At 39.6% G+C, this 21,537-nt stretch overlaps 1 protein-coding gene across 1 annotated transcript in view; it reads left to right on the top strand.

Moving 5' to 3' along the window:
- CACNA1F (calcium voltage-gated channel subunit alpha1 F) overlaps positions 1-21,537 on the top strand; it is a 60,969-nt gene that overhangs the window by 2,769 nt on the left and 36,663 nt on the right. The window contains 14 exon segments of the mRNA XM_070934453.1: positions 1,173-1,315; positions 2,295-2,447; positions 3,082-3,278; positions 3,409-3,512; positions 4,132-4,298; positions 6,374-6,454; positions 7,819-7,913; positions 10,418-10,437; positions 10,523-10,683; positions 12,485-12,710; positions 13,605-13,812; positions 15,228-15,348; positions 18,228-18,309; positions 18,943-18,966. Of these exon segments, the coding sequence (XP_070790554.1) occupies positions 1,173-1,315; positions 2,295-2,447; positions 3,082-3,278; positions 3,409-3,512; positions 4,132-4,298; positions 6,374-6,454; positions 7,819-7,913; positions 10,418-10,437; positions 10,523-10,683; positions 12,485-12,710; positions 13,605-13,812; positions 15,228-15,348; positions 18,228-18,309; positions 18,943-18,966 (1,782 nt within the window).

Below are 21,537 nucleotides of genomic sequence, written 5' to 3'. Positions count from 1 at the left end.
GAGGAAAATTTGTTTGTTATCCGAGTATTATAATTTGAAAAATGCAGCTATCGTAATTTTTCCTCCTATTACATTTTCAGAGTAAAACAAGAGGCAATGGAGCTGTCTGAATAACCTGCGTACTTTTTTTGTATATACCTGCTTATTAGGGCTTTCACCCCCCCCCAAGCGGTGTTGTTCTATACAAAGTTGGCTTATTGCCCCACAATCCGGGTCCTCAATTTACCTACCTTGAAAGGATGGAAGGCTGAGTCAACCTTGAGCCTGTTGAGATTCGAACTTGCACTAATTGCAGGTAGCTGGCAGCTAAGTGCTAGCACTTAACAGCACTTTAGTCGGCTGCACCACCGAGGATGTATATTTTGTATACATCTTGTTTAACAGACTCTGAAGCAGATTGTCTGTTAGACTGTATTAAATTTTTTAAAACTTTGGCATAGACCAGGAAAAGCAAATAGTTTGGAACTATGAATACCAAATTAAAATAAAAAGGGTCATTTAGGATTGTCATTTTGGCATTAGATTTATAGAACATATTTAAAGGGTGGGAGAAAGTAGAACTGGAAAAATTTACAGAAGCTTCACTGTGAAATTCTTCACTGACTGGAGGCAGGGTCCCACATCAAACTGTATGTATATCATGACCAGCTGTAAACTGGGGGTATATACCAATCCAGTATCCATTTTTTTTCATGTCAACGGTGCTGCACTTCAATGGTTAGATGGCCTAGACATTGGCATCTGAATATAGATCTTTTTAACAATCATATTCTATTGTGTTTTTTATAATCTAGGCAAAATGTTTATATTGCAAGTCCATGTATGATATGCCATATGCTAAATAAATTAATACAGTGGTTTGTCAAACATTTCTAACACTCCATTGTTTAGATGATAGTAGAATAGTTTAAAAATGATTTGATTCTGAACCTAATTTTCCCCTACTTGAAATGTCTCCAAAATGTGGCCTTAGCTCCCAAAATTCTTTAGTGAGCAAAGCCATTGGTAAGAATTCTGGAATTTAAAGTTAACAGATCTTGAGTTACCTAGGTGGAAGATATCGTTTGTATAAGGTATCCTGGTGATTTCAGAATGCTGGTGAAAGGAAACTTGGTCCATCATCCTGAAATCAATCTTCCCCTGCGTTGTCTTGTCCTTTGTTTTCCCTATAGTCTCTTCAGTGTCATTCTGGAACAAGTCTCTCACAAGCCTGGGGAGGCCCATCACATGAGTGGGAAGCCAGGTGGCTTTGATGTCAAAGCCCTGCGAGCTTTTCGTGTCCTGCGACCTCTGCGTCTGGTCTCTGGTGTCCCTAGTAAGCATCTCCTGTACTCATGCTTCTTAGATATATGCCTATGAGGGAAAGGCTGAATAAAAAAACCATGTCTCTTAGTATGCACTTATATGTTGTGATGCCAAACTCTGCTGAGATGCTGACTGTCTCTTATATGACTGCACATTATGAACTTAATTATATATGATTTGTTTTATTGCTGCTGGTTGCACAATGGCCATACTATACTTTTTGTTACCAGTATATCTTATTAAGCACGGAGGCTGTTACTTCTGTTACCACTGTTATCCCAAAGATGCTTTTTCAAGAGGCAACTGGACTTGATATCATGTTTTCCAACTCATTTGTTATTGTTCTAGAATACAATTTAAGATCACGTTCCAGCTCATATTAATTCTTTTGTACTGCATCGGAGATACTGAATCACATAAAACTAGACACGTATAGGACTATGTGTAGGTTTATATGCTGGTGCATTGCACAGGCTGAAGTGCTCTCCACTTAATCATTGCTGTTCTTGATGCAAACTGTGTACTTCCTGTTCAGGGCCACATGACACTATTACTTTGCCATTCTGACTCCACACTGTATCCTATTATTAGTGGTGCATAGCACACTGTTATGTTTGCTATTCTCTGCATCACTACATGATAAATTCTAATGAACTACCTTGATGATGATGATATATATGAAGTTTAATTAGGTGATCTAAAAACAATTGACTTCCATGTTTTCCACAAATCTGTTTTGTGCTAGGGCAGTATTTCCCAACAGTGGCAACTTTACCATGGGTGGATTTTAACGGGGGAATTCTGGGAGTTGAGTTCCACCCATCTTAAAGTTGCCAAAGTTAGTAAACATTGTGCTAGGGGAAAAGAGAAATTCCTCTACTCAGCACTGTATTCCTGAGATGGGCCAGTTGAAATTGTACCCTTCATGTGGAAGAAGTTCTTGTGCTCTGAAAAGCTGATGTTGTATCCTAAACATTTCTGTCTCATAGGTCTGCATATTGTCTTGAATTCTATCATGAAAGCCATGGTGCCCCTTCTGCACATAGCACTACTAGTTCTTTTTGTCATCATCATCTATGCCATCATTGGCTTGGAGCTCTTCATTGGTCGCATGCATAAGACCTGCTTCATCATTGATTCAGGTCAGGTATAATTCACCAAGCATAGCACAAGTCTGTCAGATCTATATTTTAAAAACTCCAGATTATATAAAATGATAGCAAAAATGTGGTTTTCAGAATACCCTTCACTGCATCCTGTGGTAATCTGTATTTTTACTGCCCGGTAGCCCTAGCCAAGACTTCTCCACTTCCAAAAACAACACAGTTGAAAGTTAGTTCTGTTCAAATATGAAATAACTGGAGGAAACAGTTCTGCTTCATCCTTGTAGAATAGGGTACAGTATGCAAGTTTTGGTTGGAAAGTAATCATTTTGAAGATTATGAAAGTTTTCTGTAATGCATCTTTTCCTACTGGTTTAAATAATTTTCCACTTTGATTGAAAGATCTTTTTAAGATAAGTCATACAGCCTAATCATGTGCCTAGATTTAAAAAGCGGTATGCTAATATGTTTTTATGTTGGATTTAACAAAATTACAGAAATTGTAAGTTAATTTTATTCATGTGCCTACTTTGGGGTGGTCTCGGGCTAAAGGTATGACGGGGAGAGTTATAAGAAATTTTAGCATACTTTGGAAGTTGATTCAGCTCAGCAATAAATCTGTTAGATGATCCTGCTTCTCTCATCACTGTGATTCATCTTCTACTTGTTGCAGATCTGGAGGCTGAGGAAGACCCGTCACCTTGTGCTTTTTCTGGACACGGTCGGGAATGCACAATAAACAATAGCGAATGTCGTGGCAGGTGGGATGGACCCAATGGTGGAATCACCAATTTTGACAACTTCTTTTTTGCCATGCTTACTGTCTTCCAATGCATTACCATGGAAGGTTGGACTGATGTTCTGTACTGGGTAAGTTGTGTCCTTCTGGCAAAGAAACAGAAAGCTCCTCTGTTCATACTTCCTTGTAGTAATTCATACAATTCAGCCTCTCTTTATGTATGATTCCTTAAGTATTTTTTTTTTTGTTTGATTATTCCAGATGCAAGATGCAGTGGGTCATGAACTACCGTGGGTTTATTTTGTCAGCCTTGTCATCTTTGGCTCTTTCTTTGTGCTTAATCTGGTTTTGGGTGTGTTAAGTGGGTAAGTCAGATTTGGAACATTGGACATGTGACCAGAATGTGTTCATCTTCCTTGATAGAGAAAAAAAGCATGTAAACTAAGGTTTTCACATCTGCTTAAATTACGCAAACAATTTTTTCACATTTCTGTCTCGTTTGCTTAATTTATCCTACTTTTGTTAAATATGAATCAAGGGCAAAGAACTGCAGTAAGCAATGTCTGGATCTCTTGTCTTTTGAAATCTTTTTCAGATTTCAGCAAATATGGTTTACACATTTTCAAGTCTAGCAATGGGAGCTAGAATGTGATTCTGTGTACTTTTGCATTTTTAGAACAGCCTTCTTTCTCATTAGAAAAACCCTAAAGGATCTAGAATAAAAAGGAAAAACAGTAGAAAAAATAAGTAACAGGTAACGTCCCATGTTCTCATTGTCTGATTAAACATGAGACACATGAAGGAAGAGGTCAGAAAAAATAATTGGACTACAGCTAGGACATTTCAATTATAAAACAGGTTCAGGAAACAAGATCTAAGTTAATATTCTGCACATAATAGCTAGCTGCATCAAAGGCAAGGAGAGCCTTCATAGAAATTTTCAGATGTTGTCCAGTCAACTAATTTGACCTCTTCCATCCAAAGGGAATTCTCTAAGGAACGAGAGAAGGCAAAAGCCCGGGGAGACTTCCAAAAGCTACGAGAAAAACAACAGATGGAGGAAGATTTGAAGGGCTATCTGGATTGGATCATGCAAGCAGAAGACATTGAGCCCGATGAAGAAAAAGATGAGACAAGTGAAAAGCATACTTGTAAGAGCTTTCAGGACCATTCCTTCCAAGCTCTCTCCCTTGTTTGCCAGGGATTGTTCTTTGCTGTCCTAGAGATGGTTTAGTTAGCAGCCTGGATGTTACCATCTGTAACAGCTCTGTATGAGGGGGATTAGAGAGGAATCAATCCAAGCCACAGCAATGCAAGATTAGCGGAAAAACCAACTAAACTGCCAGCTTGAAAAGGAATTCTGATTGAAATGAGGAAGTCAGGGGACTCCAGTGTGAATGTGTTAGGATACATAGCTGAAATCTTCATTTACTTACTTATTTTGAGGTCTTTTATGCTGCTTCGGTTGTGTGAATGTACAGTAAACAGCATACAGCAAGTTAACTGTGAGTGGAGCATGCCATCTTAGTTACAGGAATAGAGTTAGTGGAGAATAGGGCAGACCAGGCTGATAGCTTGGTGGTTTCCATTCCTTCATGTTGCATCTATTGTTTCTTTCTCACCCTCATGGCCATTTGGTTGCAGTAAGAGACACTGTGTTGTGCTCTTCCGTTTGGCAGAGCCCAGAACTGGCCAATTAGTGGCAGCTTTAATTTCCTGTAGCTATAATTTGTAGCCTGAGAAAATGGCATTCAATTCCAAGAATCCATCTCCTGGTGCTAATTAATTCACTGGAGCTGTATCAGCTGCTTTGGGTTCATTGAACAAGTGTTGAGAGCAGTGGAGAGAAATGAAGGTTACCTTCTCCATTCAGTCCATCAGCTTACATAGTTTCAGGGATCTTGGTCCTTCCTTTTGTTCAGATTACTTCCAAAAACGAAAGCAAATATGTTGTGTAGTGGTCCCACAATAGAGAGAAATCACTAAAGTTACTCACTCACTTTTTACAGGGCATTTAGAAAATATTTTTAATAATATGGAAATATTTTTCTTAACAACAAACAGACAATAGTATAGTTTTCCCAAGCATAGTTTTTTTCAGTGCTACTTACTGTGTCTTTTTAAGGAGAGATTGTTTTTAAAAAAATATTTTAAAATGACAAAAAGCACAAATACATTTTTAAAAATACATAACAAGTGCTTAGAAATAGATGAAAAATACAACAAAAAATAAGATACAGATTACTGTAATTCATTGTTAGAACAAATTACAATTCTATATATAATTTTCTAATAATAAATATTCAACATACGCACACACAAATATATATATATATATCTAATACACACCTATAATGATATTGCTTTTTAACTTACTGTATAGGTATAGATGAGTTCCATATTTCCTTATATGTATTCATACAATGTCTCCATTTATAGGCAATCCACTCATAAGTATGGTAGTAAGTAAGCATTGAGTGGAAAGATAGTGATTTCAACTTTTGCAGCAACACTGTTCTGTGTACCCAGAAACAAATTCCTAATTATCTTCTAGATTGGCACCATCTTTAGCTTTTTAAAATTGTGCTAAAATATTTTTACCTACATTATGCCTATGCGTTTTTGTGTGTGCACAGATGAGTTGACAATGAAATAAATTATTCAGCAAATTCCAAAAGAAGAACAGCACAGTGCCTTTCTTCTTTAAGTAATAAAATATGTTTTATCACATTTAATCAAAAGTTGATTAAATATGTAATAAAATTTTTAAATGGCACAGTTAAGCAACATGCACCTCCCATTTTATATTATACTAATCGGTATGTATGGAATCTAGAAGAATAGACACAAAACAAATGGAATCATAGAGTTGAAAGGGACTTTAAATGTTATCTAGTCAAAGCCCTTCTTAGATCAGGATCCAAATTCATTCTCTGTTTGAAGACCTCAGTTATCACTACCCAAATGGGAAGAGACTTTGGGTAGTGATAGCTGCTTCTAGTCTTGAGACTCCAAGCTCTTTAGTTCTAATGGCTTGGAAAGAAATGGACAAGGCGTTTGTAAGGAGGGTTCACCACATTTCCTTTTTTCTGTCATCTGCCTCTCATCGTTTATTGTTCTCCATCCATTCCCATCCACTTTGTTCCTAAATAATTCCCTTTCCTATTTATCCCTCCCTTCATGTTTTTCCAATCTTTCTCTCTCATCTGTGCCTTCTTTGTGGAAGACGTTACTGTGGCCAACCTGATGGAAAAGAAGAGGAAGAAGAAATGGTTCAGGCATAGAACTCATTCCTCCGACAGCCACAGTAATTTTCAATGTTTTCTTACTCCTTTGTGTATATGCTTAGTTTTCTTTAAGGGCTAAGCAGAGAAAGCTGTAGATACTATGTTTCCACTTCATTCCTCATCTGTGCTTCATTCTATATAATGAAGTCTGTTGATTTCACAAGCCTATTTGGTAATTATGCCGAGGAGTTCTATTTTTAATTTCTTTGCTTTTGGTTGATTATTAGATTTTTCTTACTGTATGCCCTTATGGCAATTCCTTATCCAAGTGTTTTTCTCTCCAAGTGAATTTTCCTATCTATTTTCATTTGCCACAATGCGTCTTTCCTCTCCCTACGGCATAATTGCAGCAATAGGATACCCTTTGCCAGTTTCCAGGTCTGCTGGCCAAACAGGATCCATGATTAATAGGAGGACGATATCACAGTCCCTGGTTCAATCTGCAGTATCGCATTTAAGAAACTCTGGCTCATCCAGTCTTCACAGCAGTTGTGATCTATTATTTATAAAGTTTCTGATTACATTTTTTAATTCAAAAAGGTAATAGAGGAACAGATAAAGGGATAAAAAGGGTTTTGACTCTTTAAATAATTAAAACTAGTATGTATGTACTGTACTTCCATTGCAGTAATAAAATTGTAAAAGCTGATGAAACTGAATTATGTCCAACAGCCAAAGAATGCATTACAGGTAATCCTCTACTTATATCCATTCATTTAATGCCCAAAGTTACACCAGCACTGAAAAGTGATTTACAACCAGTCTTTGCATTTATGGCTATTACAGCATCCCATGGTTACAGGATCAGAATTCGGGCACTTGACAACCAGCATGTATTTGTGAAGATTGCAATGTTCCCAGGGTCATGGGATCACCATTTGTGATATTCCCATCGAGTCAATGGAGGAAGCTGGATTTGCTTAACAACCTCACGATGATAGTGATTCATTTAACAACCATGGCACAAGTTGTAAAATTGGGCATGGCTCCCCTAGCAATGCTTTCGTTAGCACTGGAAAGTCTGATCCTAATTGTGGTCATATGTCAAGGACTACCTGTATTAAGCATATAGATAGTATAGTTGCAATCATTTCTAAATATCTGGAAAATATTATGTAATTTGAAAGAGAATTTAAGATGATTGTTTATGTTGTCTTGAAAATTTGCAATTTTAAAAAAATCTGAAAAATCTTTCATAAGAGGGCAGTGTATTTACTATCTCCCTTTCTTCTGCATATCATAAAGGTATCAAAATGATGGTCTGAGGAAGAGTCAATCCTATGGTTTCAATGGTGGCAGCTGTCTTTTTGAACAGAAATACTGCAGGAAGAACTTGGGGTTGTTCCAAAAAAATAATAATAATAATCTGATTTTCTCTCCCCAGCCAGTCTTCCTGCCAGCGAAAGTACCTCGGTCAACACGGAGAACGTTGAAGATGAAGAGCACCTTCAGAGCCACTGCTATGATGTGTGTTTGTGAGTTTGCCTGGCCACAGAGAGGAGGGCTGCAGAACAATGCTAATTATTAGTGTTCTACAGGCCAAGTTAACTCTTCTAGGAAGCTAATGGGGAATCCAAAAGGTTGCCTCCTGTTGCCTCCTGCCCCCCTATTTGAGTATCTTCTCTGCTGGGGTAAGAGTTTTTGGGATTAGTTCCTGGCATTTCCTATTGATCCTCCTATTGAGGATCTCAGAGTGATCCTGAGAAAGCAAAGTCCCTAATCTGTTTTCAGTCTTCTATTGTCGGACCAAATCCACCTAAGTCCTTCAGGGATGCTCTAAATGTTAAGATCAAGTGTTTAGATTCCACTCTAGTCCAAAATAAGACAAGCAACCAACATTTAAAACACGGGTGTCCAACCTTGGCAACTTTTTTTTTTTTTTAATTTGATTTATATGCCGCCCTTCTCCGGAGTCTCAGAGCGGCTTACAATGCGTTAAGCAATAGCCTTCATACTTTTGTATATTTATACAAAGTCAGCTTATTGCCCCCACAAACTGGGTCCTCATTTAACCTACCTTAGAAAAGATGGAAGGCTGAGTCAACCTTGAGCCTGGTAAGATTCGAACCTGCAGAAATTGCAGGCAGCTGTGTTAATAACAGGGTGCATTAAACCACTGTACTACCAAGGCTCCTGAAGACTTGGAGACTTGAAGACTTCAACTCCCAGAATTCACTATCTAGCTGGCTGGGGAATTCTGAGTGTTGACATCCTTAAAGTTGCCTAGCTTGGACACAACCTGATTTAGAAGATGTTTCTTTAAGTGACAGATTGTTTGGCTTTATATCTGATAACTGATCAGATTTTAATTTCTGATTTTAGTTTTAAACTGATTTTAGTTTTTACTATTTTTAATATTCTTGCCTGCCTTGAAGAAATTCTCCAGCGAATGCTATTTTCTGCTAAGCTTGCATCTCATGTCTCTGATTAAATCCTGCCTCAATAAGCACTTCTTACTGCAGACTGAACTCTTCCCTCTATTAACTAATAGACTAGTTAAGCAAATTTGCTGAGCAGATGGACATGCTGAATATACGGCCTCCTTGCTGAAGCCTACTTGTGAAAAATCCCTATCTTAGAGGTGTCACTTTGTTTTGTTCGTCCCTATTTTTTAAATAGCATGCTGACCTCTAAAAAAGTAACCTCCTTATATGATAATGGGAAAAAATTAAGTCTCTATTCATGGCATTAGAATGTCTATGTCAGGGATGGGCAATTGTGGCTTTTTTACAACCTGTGGACTTCAACTCCCAGAATTCCTGAGACAGCTTGGCAGCAACTCCCAGGAATTCTGGGAGTTGAAGTCCACAGGTTGTAAAAGAGCCACAATTGCCCACCCCGGTCTATGTCAAACTGCATTTTTCTATGTGCAGGCCAAAGGTCAGCAATCTCTTTAAATAGGGAGGGGAGGCAAGGCAGCAACTTATCCTGCTGGATAGATGGCAACCTGCAGAAGACCTTTCACTCATTCCACTGAAAGAAGTAGGCTCAAATGTTCAGCCTTTTGTGGAAGACTCTGGGTTGGAGAGGGAAAGGAGAAGCAAAATGAAATGTTTTACCATATAGAGATCTTAGGCTCCTATTGCCATCTATACTTTGCCATCCAAAATGTGCAGCTGAAAATCACCATTCTGCTAGCAAATTTTAGGGATCTCAAACAGATGATGGAGGGGCTGCATATGGCCATGGACTGCCACCCCTATGGGATGAGAGCCCATTTTTACAAAATGGTTCTTGATTCTGTATTTAGAAAAGATGTTCTAGGGCAGTGATGGCTAACCTTTTTGCCATCGCCTGCCAGGAGAGGGGGGGGTGGGGGAGGGTCGCGCGCACAGGTGCCCACGTGCATGCGTGCGCAACCCCCTCTCCCCTCCTCCCCCCGCTCCTGGCACATGATGGCCTGGTAGGCCCGTTTTTCTTTCTTACCCGGTTCCAGATCCTCTCTGTGTATCTGGGAACAGCGAAAACAGCCTTTCCCACTCCCTTGGAGGCCCTACGGAGGCTGAAAAGGCCCATTTCCCAACTCCCGGTGGGACAGGAAGTGACATTTTTTGCTGTCCCCAGCCTCCAGAACCTCTCTAGGAGTCTGTAGGAGCCTCTGTAGGAGTTTGTAGGAGCCTCTCTGGGAGTCTCTGGAGGCTGGGGACAGGAAAAAACGTCAGGCCCTCCAGAGGCAGGAAACAGCCTGTTTCCCTACTTCTGGTGGGCCCAGAAGGCCCGAAAATCAGCTGGCCGGCGCGCGCATGCACCCCAGAGCTGAGCTGGCGTGCCCACTAATATGGCTCCGTGTGCCTCCTGTGGCACGCGTGCCATAGGTTCGCCATCACGGTTCTAGGGTGTATTAATGATGATTTGTGGAATTTCATTTTGAACCATTTCCATAGCATCCCAGATAGATTTGTAACTTCTCTTTGGGTCTTTTAGCTTTAGCTGAAGAATTCATTTTGAGTTTTTACTAAATTTCTATTTTTCACAGACAAAAGCTTTCCAAGACCAAATTTGGGTGAGTATAACAACAGCCTAGTTTTCCATTCTTGCCATGACCCCCAGGCTGTTCAATAATTTCTGTTCTTCCTTTTGTGCCCCAGCCGCCATGTACAGCGTATCAACCGACTTTTTCGGAAGAAGTGTCGTTTGGCTGTCAAATCTGTCTCTTTCTACTGGATGGTCCTGCTCCTTGTGTTTCTGAATACCCTCACCATTGCTTCTGAACATTACAGGCAGCCTTATTGGCTCACCCAAATCCAAGGTGGGACTACAAGACATATTAAATAGAGATAGCCTTAAATAAGTGAGACTTGTCTAGAGGCATTAGGGCTGCCTTGGATAGCCATACGAGAAATGAATTTTTCAACACGGGGCCGAGACGCAGGAACTCATTGTTTTGAATTTAGTTTGAGACACAATTGATTGGAGGGAGGAATACCTGTAGCAGGTTACACATATTCTATCCCCAATTAGAGATATAAACTGCAGATTTCCATCCTCCTCCTCCTTTTAAACAATTTTAGTACCATGTTTCCCCGAAAATAGAACCCTGTCTTATATTTTTTTGAACTCTGAAATAAGCATTTGGCCTTATTGCCATGTGCTCAAAAGCCTGATTGGGCTTATTATCAAGGGATGTCTTATTTTGGGGGAAACAGGGTATTAGTTATAGAGTTTATTTATTTATTTATTTGTAACATTTATATAGCCACCCATCTTGTACTAAAGTTTGGGTGGCTCACAACCAAAATATAAAGCAACATCTGTGTAAAATAAAAAATATTAAAACCAAAACAAAACAAAGCCTATAGCTAAACTTTTATAAGCAGCCCACAATAAATTCATATGCTCAATCTCACCCTATCCCAGTGCTTGGGGGAAATCAAACTTTTAAGCATTTTTTGGAAGGCTGAATGAATGGCTTTCAAGTTGCCATGGGCCTGCTAGCTTCGGGGGAATGATGTTCCATAGGGCAGTGACTGCCACAGAAAAGGCATGCTTCCTAGATTTCATAAGATGGCAACATTTAAAGACAGGGACTAGGAGTGTGCCAGTCTAGTAGGACAGTCAAATGTCTTTAGGGAGAGGTGGTTCCGCAGATAACCTAGTTCTGCACCATATAGGGCTTTAAAGGTAATAACCAGTACCTTGAATTGCATCCTGAAAGAAACTGGGAACCAGTACAGCTCATGCAACGGGGGTGAAAAGTAGGTAAATATAGAGGCATCCATCACTGCTGCATTCTGGACAACTTGCAACTTCTGGATGGTCTACAAGGGCAGCCCCATGTACAATACATTGCAGTAATCCAAATGGGAAGTGACCAAGTCATAAGTGACCAGGAGCAAGCCTCCTGATCCAGCAAAGGACTCAGTGGGCACACAAGACAAATTGGTGAAAAGGTCTCGCTAGCCACAGCTGCTACCCTCAAGCAGGTGCCATGAGTCCAAGACAGTCTCCAGATTGTGCACATGTTCAGTCAGGGGAAGTCCCAGCCCATCTAGAGTTAAAGAAGAACTATCACCCAGGCCTCGAAGGCCAAAATCCCAAAATTCTAGGGTGTGGTTGCCCTGAACTTCTTTCCCCTTCCCCCTTCCATTTTGGGATTGCACAATCTCTTGATCAAGTCTTTTGGGAGCGTTCTAGCAAAAATCTTCTCCCTCTGCTGCTACAGGTGCACATTTCCTCATAAGTTTTAGGCTGGGGTGGCTGCTGTTGGGAATAGGAGGGTGCACAAGCAGGGGTCAAGGCTGGTGTGATGCCCCAGCTGCCCTGTTACTGCTCTTTAAATGGACAGAGGTGAAAACAAACAGTATGGTACCTTATCTAGTGCATTGTGAGACTTCAGATGAAATATTACACAATAGGAACAAAGATTTGATTAGTCCTGTCCCAGAGAATATACTCTGTTGTGTTCCATATAGTGACTCTGTAATTTTATTATTTCTGCAGACTTTGTCAGAGCTTGTCCTTTAAAATATTTATTTTTGATGCTAGAATTTCTATCAAAATCGGTGCTAGATACAGCAACCTATTCTGCCCCATATCTTTTGTTGTTGCAGCTTATGCTAACAAAGTACTGTTGTCACTGTTCACCCTGGAGATGCTGCTGAAGATGTACAGCCTAGGCCTCCAAGCCTATTTTGTCAGCTTCTTCAATCGTTTTGACTGTTTTGTGGTATGCGGTGGGATTTTGGAGACTGTCCTGGTAGAATTCGAGATCATGCAAGCCCTTGGAATCTCTGTGCTCCGTTGTGTCCGCCTCCTGCGAATCTTCAAAATAACCAGGTAAGGAAGTTCCATTAGCCAGGAATAAAGCATTCACTTAGATTGCTCAGCTTAATAACATTTACTTATGGTATATATTGACATTCCCATAGGAGGAGATGATTTGAAGTGCTATTTGCTATTGCTATTGCTGCTACTGCTGCTACTACTACTATTATTCCACCAGTTCCTTTATAGTTAAATGAAGCTGACAGATGATATACTATATGGGATTGTCTGGCTTTCTAGAGGATGTGGAACTTGGAAACATGATATTTTTAAAGGGACCTTGAACCATCAGTGTCAAGTATTTCCTGTGTTTACAAAATAGGGTTTTTTATGTCTGTTGGTCTATAGCATGCAAGCTTAAGCACAAAGTATGTTGAATTCAGCCCCACTAAGTCTAAAACTTACTTTCAGGAAAACAAGTAGAGATTTTAGCCTGAGTCACTCTTTCTTGTAGAAAAAGATATCAAGATTTTTTAAAAAGATGCATAAAAAGGTAGATAATTTGGACCCGAAATAGGAAATATTTATATAGAAAATAACGTGCCAATTTTTATGTAAAACTTAACAAGTGTTCAGTAATGCCCTAAGAAAAAAATATTAAAAAATTGAAAGACCTAGGTTGCCAATATACAGTTCTTTGACAGCTGCTATACTGTAATTCTAGCTAGCAGAACTACTGTGGAGAAATAGTGAGAGATGTTGATAATTTAGTAATACATGGATAGCTAAACCTTTTCTTAGCTGCCTGACAGACAGGCAGTTTACAACACTGGACCTGTTTTGTTTCTGTGAATTCCCTATCACAGTGGTCCTCAAAAGCTATTCTATAATTCTGATATAACTCTTGGCTTCTAAAGATGCTCCATGCTACTTAGCTTGCTTACTTTTCCATGACTTATCTTCTAGGCATTGGGCCTCACTGAGCAACCTTGTGGCTTCTTTGCTGAATTCCATGAAGTCCATTGCTTCCTTACTTCTACTGCTGTTCCTCTTCATTATCATCTTCTCCTTGCTAGGCATGCAACTCTTTGGTGGCAAATTTAACTTTGATGAGACTCAGACCAAACGCAGCACCTTTGACACTTTCCCCCAGGCCTTGCTCACTGTCTTCCAGGTAAAAGACTGCACATTATGCCAGTGGACTAGAACCTTTAGGAAGATGATTAAAGGCCAGTACCACCATATCTATGTGGCTTTCTAAGATGTTTTCAGTTACAGCTCTCACAGTCTCTTGCTATTGGCCCTGCTACCTGGTGCTTTTGAGAGTTGACATTCCCTATTCTGGCTTAGAGCCTGAATGATAAACTATTGCTCCTTAGACCCATGTATTTCCTGGAGTTAGTAAAAACACTTTATTTGGTCCTAATTCTTAATGAAAAAATATATAAGATGTGATTCATATAATTAGTTTCTGGTACTTTGTGAATGAGTTCCAAGAAATAAATTCCAGGCACACGGCTGCTAGCAATCCTTGTCTCTAACTTTTAGGCTGGGAAAATATTATTCTTAAAGCTATTCAAGAATTAGTGCTATCTGAAGGTTTGAGAAATGGCAATGGCTTTCAGGAAAATGGTTCCCTAGACTTATGAGTCATTTTAGGAGCAGCTTTAAATTTCTGTAATGGTTGAAGCCTAGCTCTTGAAAAAGGCTTAAGAGAATAGTCAAGGAAACAACATAGCATAGGTTACTGAAATATTGTAATCGATCTTAGGTACAAAAGTAAATACTCAGCATTGCATGTTAGAATTTTAATAGGTGTACATTTTGGATGGAGGGGTATACTTATTTACACCTAGGTAAATCCATGAAGTTCTCTTTAAAACTATTATAATCCAATTGGCTTTTCCTTGATATACTCCAAAACAGAAATTAAATCCCGTCAGGAGAAGAAAACCCCACTTGGAACATAAACATTTTAAGAGCAAAATGTGTTGGGGTAGCTCTATTAACTCTGCTTACATAGAGTTATGTCGCTTCTATATACTCACCCAAGCTGGCCCTGCCTTTGTCATCTCTGCTTTGAACCTGAAATGCGTAAAACTAAAGAAATTAGAGTTCTTGTTTCCTCTCACGCTTGGCAACATTAAATATAAAAAACTCCATTTTGCTGCCAGAAGTAATTATTTGTCCTGACCTAATGGGTTTTCATATTATAAAGAAAGCAAAGCTGGTTATGCTTAAGAGAATAAATTGTTTTTCTGGATCTGACGATGTAATAAAGGTTTGTGGTATATACCCACCATTCAAATGTTAATGCATGGAAGAGCTAAGAGACAGTTGCTAATAATCCAAGTAAGCCAGGAGAGTACGGTATGTGACCGAAATAGCTCGGAATTACCTCCTGCCATTCACAACCATCTTCAAATTGTGAATTTATACCAAAAAGAACCAGGATTCCAAAATCCCTCCTCACTAGATCGAGACTAGTAATTTGTTCACTACAAGATTGTGAGAAGTTCTTCTTGGGGAGGGGTTATAGAATTATCTGATCTGCTGTTGATGTTTTCCCTGTCCAACTGTGAAATATAGATACTGACAGGAGAAGATTGGAATGCAGTGATGTATGATGGAATCATGGCCTACGGTGGCCCCTATTTTCCCGGCATGCTGGTCTGCATCTATTTCATTATTCTCTTTATTTGCGGCAACTGTATCCTTTGACCCTGCTGTTGGCAGTGATATTATTTGCATGTTAAGGCCAGGAGAATCATGAGAGGTTGCTCTAGTGCTAATTAATTTATAAATTAGTTGCTATGTCAATCTCACCCACCCTTAATTCTCTTTTGGAAGCAGATCAAAATGTTGATCACATACCTTTTAAGAGCCTATATTTAGTTCCATTATAACAAAGGATGGCTACGTAATAGCAATAGTAATAGCACTTAGACTTATATACCACTTCATAGTGCTTTTACAGCCCTCTCTAAGCAGTTTACAGAGTCAGCATATTGCCCCCAACAATCTGGGTCCTCATTTTACCCACCTTGGAAAGATGGAAAGCTGAGTTAATCTTGAGCCTGGTGAGATTTGAACTGCAGCGAGCAGTCAGCCGAAGTAGCCTGCAGTACTGCACTCTAACCACTGTGCCACCTCAGCTTTTAGGACTGATAAAATCCTAGGCTCAACTTTTATGGGCCTTGTGGCTTAAATGTTCAAGTCTTTTGTTAGCAATCAATTTAGTTCTTTGAAAGAGCAATGCATCTTTAATTTGTCAGTCCCTAATTGAAAAAGAAAGAGAAGAAGATATCAGAAGAAGACAACAGAAAGTTGGTGAAAGGAAAGCAGAGAATTGCAGGAGAGAACAGGTTCCCTGTGCACTACTGATTACAGTATGGTTTACCGTTGTTATGCAGCCTTCAACAGTTACCCTTCAAGAAATGTGACCTTGAGAAAGAAATGTCCACCTTAACAGTCAGATTAGTTTCTAAATCAATCACTGTCATAGCCCAATATATACAATAAATCCAACACACCTTAAATACTAGTTATTATCAGTCAAGATTAGAAGAAAACCATTGCCTTTCTGGTCACGATTGTGAGTTTCTCAATTGCATAGTATAGTATAGCCTTTATTGTCATTGTACATTATATATACAATGAGATTGGTTGTATAAATGCGCCAAAGTGGCTACAATGCCTTGGTAGTACAGGGGTTTAAGGCACCCTGTTATTAAGCTTATTAAGACCTGCAATTACTGCAGGGTTCGAATCTCGCCAAGGCTCAAGGTTGACTCAGCCTTCCATCCTTTCTAAGGTAGGTGAAATGAGGACCCAGTTGTGGGGGCAATAAGCTGACTTTGTATAAATATATACAAAAAGGATGAAGGCTATTGCTGAGCACATTGTAAGCCGCCCTGAGTCTTCGGAGAAGGGCGGCATATAAATCAAATTAAAAAAAAAAAAAAATGCGACACAGAACACTAAACTACATAGGCTGTCTATTGTCAGAAAAATAACAGACAACCATACTTTTGGATCAGGGGTGGGTTCTGCTTACCTTTACTACCAGTTCACAGCAGAGCCGCGGGCATGCTCTTCTGCGCAAGCGTTTTCATGATGTCGGGGTTGGTGGGCGGAGCCTCCCGCCGGTTTTACTACCGGTTCTATAGAACCGGTGCGACCCAGGGGCAACCCACCATTGCTTTGGATCTCTTGTGATTATAGAAGGATAAAATTGCATTGGTAACACAGATGTGGGATTGTCAAACACTTTCTTCCATTTTTTTCTTGGATTCCAGGAATTGTCCCTTTAAGTATAGATTTTAACTCTTTCTTTAGAATCATTTGAACCTATCTATCTATCTAAATATCTAAATATCTATATTCCATATTTATTATTTTTACATGTTACTCAAGATAGTGAACATATCCAATATACTTTCCTCTTCCTATTTCCCCCAAAACAACAACCCAGTCAGGTGAGTTGGGCTGAGAGAGAGTTATTGGCCCAAGATCACCCAGCTGGCTTTCATGGCTAAGGCGAAACTAAAACTCACTGTTTCCAGCTTTCTAGTCCTGTGCCTTAATCACTAGACCGAACTGGCTCTCTGATGAATTATTAGCCATGTTATGGTACCTTAATCTTTCTCACCTACGTTCTTCTGCTTGTTCTAGGCAATGGCATTATGAATGAATGAAATATTCATTCATTGTCTTTCTAGTCCATAAAATGAGCAATCATGCTGACTTTTCCTGGTTGTAAGGCTGTAGAACCACAATAATTTTATAATCTACCCATAGAACTTCATCTGTGGGATAGATTAGGAATAAAATGAATGAACAAATGAATGAATCAATACATAGCAATGCTGTCATTGCAAAGCACTTGATAGCCTTTTGATTGCCCCAAAAGATGCTTAGATTCACCTAGCAGAGCCATTTTATACCAAATACTCACATCTACCTGCCCTGTGGAACATTCTCTGCCCTGAAGTCAGGTTAGCTCCATCCCTTGCTATTGTTTCAGAAGTCCCTCAGGGGAACCAATGTCATTCTAAAATGGCTCTAGTATTGTGGTCGATATATTCACTCTATCTGTGCCTTTTGGTTGGAGTATTTTAATTTTCAATAATGTTTTAATTTTTAATAATTATTGTTTTATATTTTTATAATGATTGTTTTATATTTTTATAATGATTGTTTTATATACTATATTTGTTGTTTTACTTGATTGTTGTATGCTGCCCAGAGTCATCTCTTATGAGATGGGCAGCCATATAAATTTGATAAATAAAATAAATTTATGTAGATAATCTCTATAAAAGCCTCTTCCTTTCTCCCATGTGCACAGGAAGAGATAACTCTTCTAATGAATGAGTTTTTTTTATTTAAAAATGAGGTTTCTTTGTGTTTCAAGATTGTGTTTCCACATATACAAAATGCATGCACATTATTAACCAATCAATCAAGTAAAACTCAGATGACTAACTTTTAGATCTTTAGTTGGGTTAAAAAATTGTTCTTCAAGTGTCTTTAGAGTGAATTAGTTCCTCTTATATCAGATTGTTTTCTCTAAACTTCTCACCTCAGATATCTTACTCAATGTCTTCTTGGCTATTGCAGTGGACAATCTTGCTGATGGGGATGATATTAATTCCTCCAAAGAAGAGAAGTGAGCATAGCCTAAGTGAAGGCAGGATGGGAAAGAAATTCAACTAGATAATAGCTGTTTGATTTGTAACTTTGTAAAATTGTTTGTTTTACTGCTATAAATCAGCGGTCCCCAACCTTTGTGGCTTGGCAGCCTGGCTGGGTAGGGTGGGGAGAGAGGGGAACTGGACTGCATGAGTGGTGGGCCAGCATGCACATGTGTGTACAACTTGACTTGCGCGAGCAGTGGGCTGGTGCATGGATGTGCATGTGTGGTAGCCCACCGCTTCCGCAAGTTGAGCTGCGTACATTGGCCCGCCACTTGTGCAGCCTGGTTCCAAATAGGCTGCAGCCCAGTAGAGGCTTTGGCCCGGGGTTTGGAGACCCCTGCTATAAAACATCAAGCAAAGTCATTTATACTGCAGTAGGATTGTTTAAGTAAAAGTTTGGAATGTACAGTACTCCAATTTAAGAAGGCAATAAATACAAGAAGTATTTCATTAAATAGGGATTGAATATAGAAGAATACTGAGAAACTCAGATGGCAAATGCAAGATAAAGTCTAATGTCTTCCTTTCCTTTTTGTCCTCTAACATTCTTCCCACCGCTGCCTTTCTTGTTGTAATGCAGACAGGCACCAGCAGAGGGAGAACAGAACAAAGAGGAAGAGAAGAAAACTGTGAAGGTGGGGTCCAAACACACATGCATAAGTTTAGGTTCTGATCCAAGTTCCCTGGATAGCTATAGATAGCAATAAGTGAAGTGTTTCACATTTTAATGTTTCCTTCCCAATGTGATACCCTCCAGAGGTGTTGGACTTCAGGCAGCCTAGAAATTATAAGACAAGAGTCTTAACACATTTTCTGTTAGGCAAGGCTGTCAACTACATTTAGCTGGAAACAGCAGCATTACAACAAATGCTTTCTCAGATTTTGTTAGTTTCCAAGTGGAGGGAATTCCATGATTATATACTCCTACTTCCAACAAATAGCACATAATGATGCGCCATTATAGTGCAAACACAAGAAAAATTTATCCCCACCTTTTTCCTGTCCAGCTCATTATTAATCCCAAAAAAAACAATGTCTGTCTCTCTGTCTCTCTCTCTCTCTCTCTCTCTCTCTCTCTCTCTCTCTCTCATTGTCACATGACTGTAAAAGATACACTTGAAATTATATAGAGTGAAATTCAGAATAAAATGAAATGAAAGATAAAAGAAGAAACGGAAAAACCAGTCCAAGTAGAGAAAAAATATATAAAGTAGCAACTTCCCTTTTTAAAAAACAATTTGAAAATTACATGTACAGATAAAGCTAATATAAACCATATTATATAAGCACAACTTTAAAACCTCACTCCGTTCTAGTTAGCAAAAATCTATTAAGGGTTGCTAGAAATAACAACCTGTCTATTATAAACTTTATCTAATACACCCAATTGAATTCCTTTCTTTTACATTTATATCTCATTTATATTATTAAACAAATCCTGCAAATGTCATCTTTCAAATCTAGTCAGGAAAAATCCAATAAAAATTACCAGAGATAGCGTCATACCGTAACTATTATAACTTTAATCAGATAAATTTAAAATGCAGCAAATGAACTCTTTTACATAAAACTTGAATCTATAAACAAAGCATTAAAACATTGTCCTTTAAACCTGGTCAAAGAAAATCCATTAAAAGTTTTCAAAAGTAGCAACCTATATATATTTTAACTTTAGTCAAATAAACCAACTTCATATTCCTTTCCCTTGCTCTCTATAATCTTAATCTTTAGCCCCTTCATGTTTGGTCCAAACATTTGGTTTCTTTTCATTTTCTCTTTGTTTATTCTAACAAAATCACCGACAGACTTAACAAATCCCTTTTCTAAATCCAGTATAAAAAGATTATTCAAAACATTCTTCTGGTCTTTAAAAAGCCTTCAATCTTTAGAGTCTCATCATATTTTCTTCTGAATGCAAAGACATGAATAGTTTGTCATGAGAAGGATTCTTATAATAGATTTCCACATTTTATTTTTATTTTATTTATTTATTTTATTTTTGAATTTGTATACCGCCCTTCTTCCTAAGGACTCAGGGCGGTGTACAGCCACATAAAAACATAGACTACAAATATTAAAATACCATTAAAAGATATATATAAATTTGGCCCCATAATTAAAAATAGTAACAAACCAATTAAAACATTTAAAAAGTGTTAGGCCAGCCCGGCTTGCTGGAAAAAGAAAGTTTTAAGGGCACGGCGGAGGGCACCGAGGTCTTGGATTCTCCTTATCTCTGGGGGCAGCTGATTCCAGAGGGTAGGTGCCCCCACAGAGAAGGCCCTCCCCCTGGGGCTCACCAGCCTACATTGTTTGGCTGATGGCACCCCGAGGAGGCCCTCTCTATGGGAGCGCACAGGTGGGAGGCCGTCGGTAGCAGCAGGCGGTCTCGAAGATAACTAGGTCCTATGCCATGGAGTGCTTTAAAGGTGATAACCAACACCTTGAAGCGCACCCGGAAGACCACTGGAAGCCAGTGCAGCTCACGCAGGAGAGGTGTTATATGGGAGCGCCAGGTAGCTCCCGTGACTACCCGCGTGGCTGCATTCTGGACCAGTTGGAGCCTCTGGGTGCCCTTCAAGGGGAACCCCATGTAGAGAGCGTTGCAGTAGTCCAGGCGAGAGGTGACGAGGGCATGAATGACTGTGCACAGGGAATCCTGATCAAGAAAGGGCCGCAACTGGCGGCTCAGGCGAACCTGACAAAAAGTCCCCCTGGCAACAGCCGTCAGATGTTCCTCCAAGGACAGCTGCGTATCCAGGAGGACTCCCAGATTGCGAGCCCTCTCCGAAGGGGCCAAAGATTCACCCCCAATAGTCAGTGATGGAGTCAAATGACTATATCGGGATGCCGGGAACCACAGCCACTCAGTCTTGGAAGGGTTGAGCTTGAGCCTGTTTCTCCCCATCCAGATCCGCACAGCCTCCAGGCATCGGGACATCACTTCAAGGGCATCGTTGGGGTGGCCTGGGGTGGAGGTCTACAGCTGGGTGACATCAGCGTACTGATGGTACTTCACCCCAAAGCCACGGATGATCTCACCCAGTGTTTTCACATAAATGTTGAACAGAAGGGGCGAGAGGACCGACCCCTGAGGCACTCCACATATAAGAGGCCTCGAGGTCGATCTCTGCCCCCCCTGCCAACAAGAACTGCGACTGGTCTGAGAGAAAGGAGGAGAACCACTGTAGCACGGTGCC

Source organism: Pituophis catenifer, unplaced genomic scaffold, assembly GCF_029215685.1.
Source record: "Pituophis catenifer annectens isolate HBS135680 unplaced genomic scaffold, rPitCat1.0.hap2 SCAF_2, whole genome shotgun sequence".
NCBI classification, from domain to species: domain Eukaryota; kingdom Metazoa; phylum Chordata; class Lepidosauria; order Squamata; family Colubridae; genus Pituophis; species Pituophis catenifer.
This window is presented reverse-complemented; position numbering and strand designations above follow the sequence as displayed.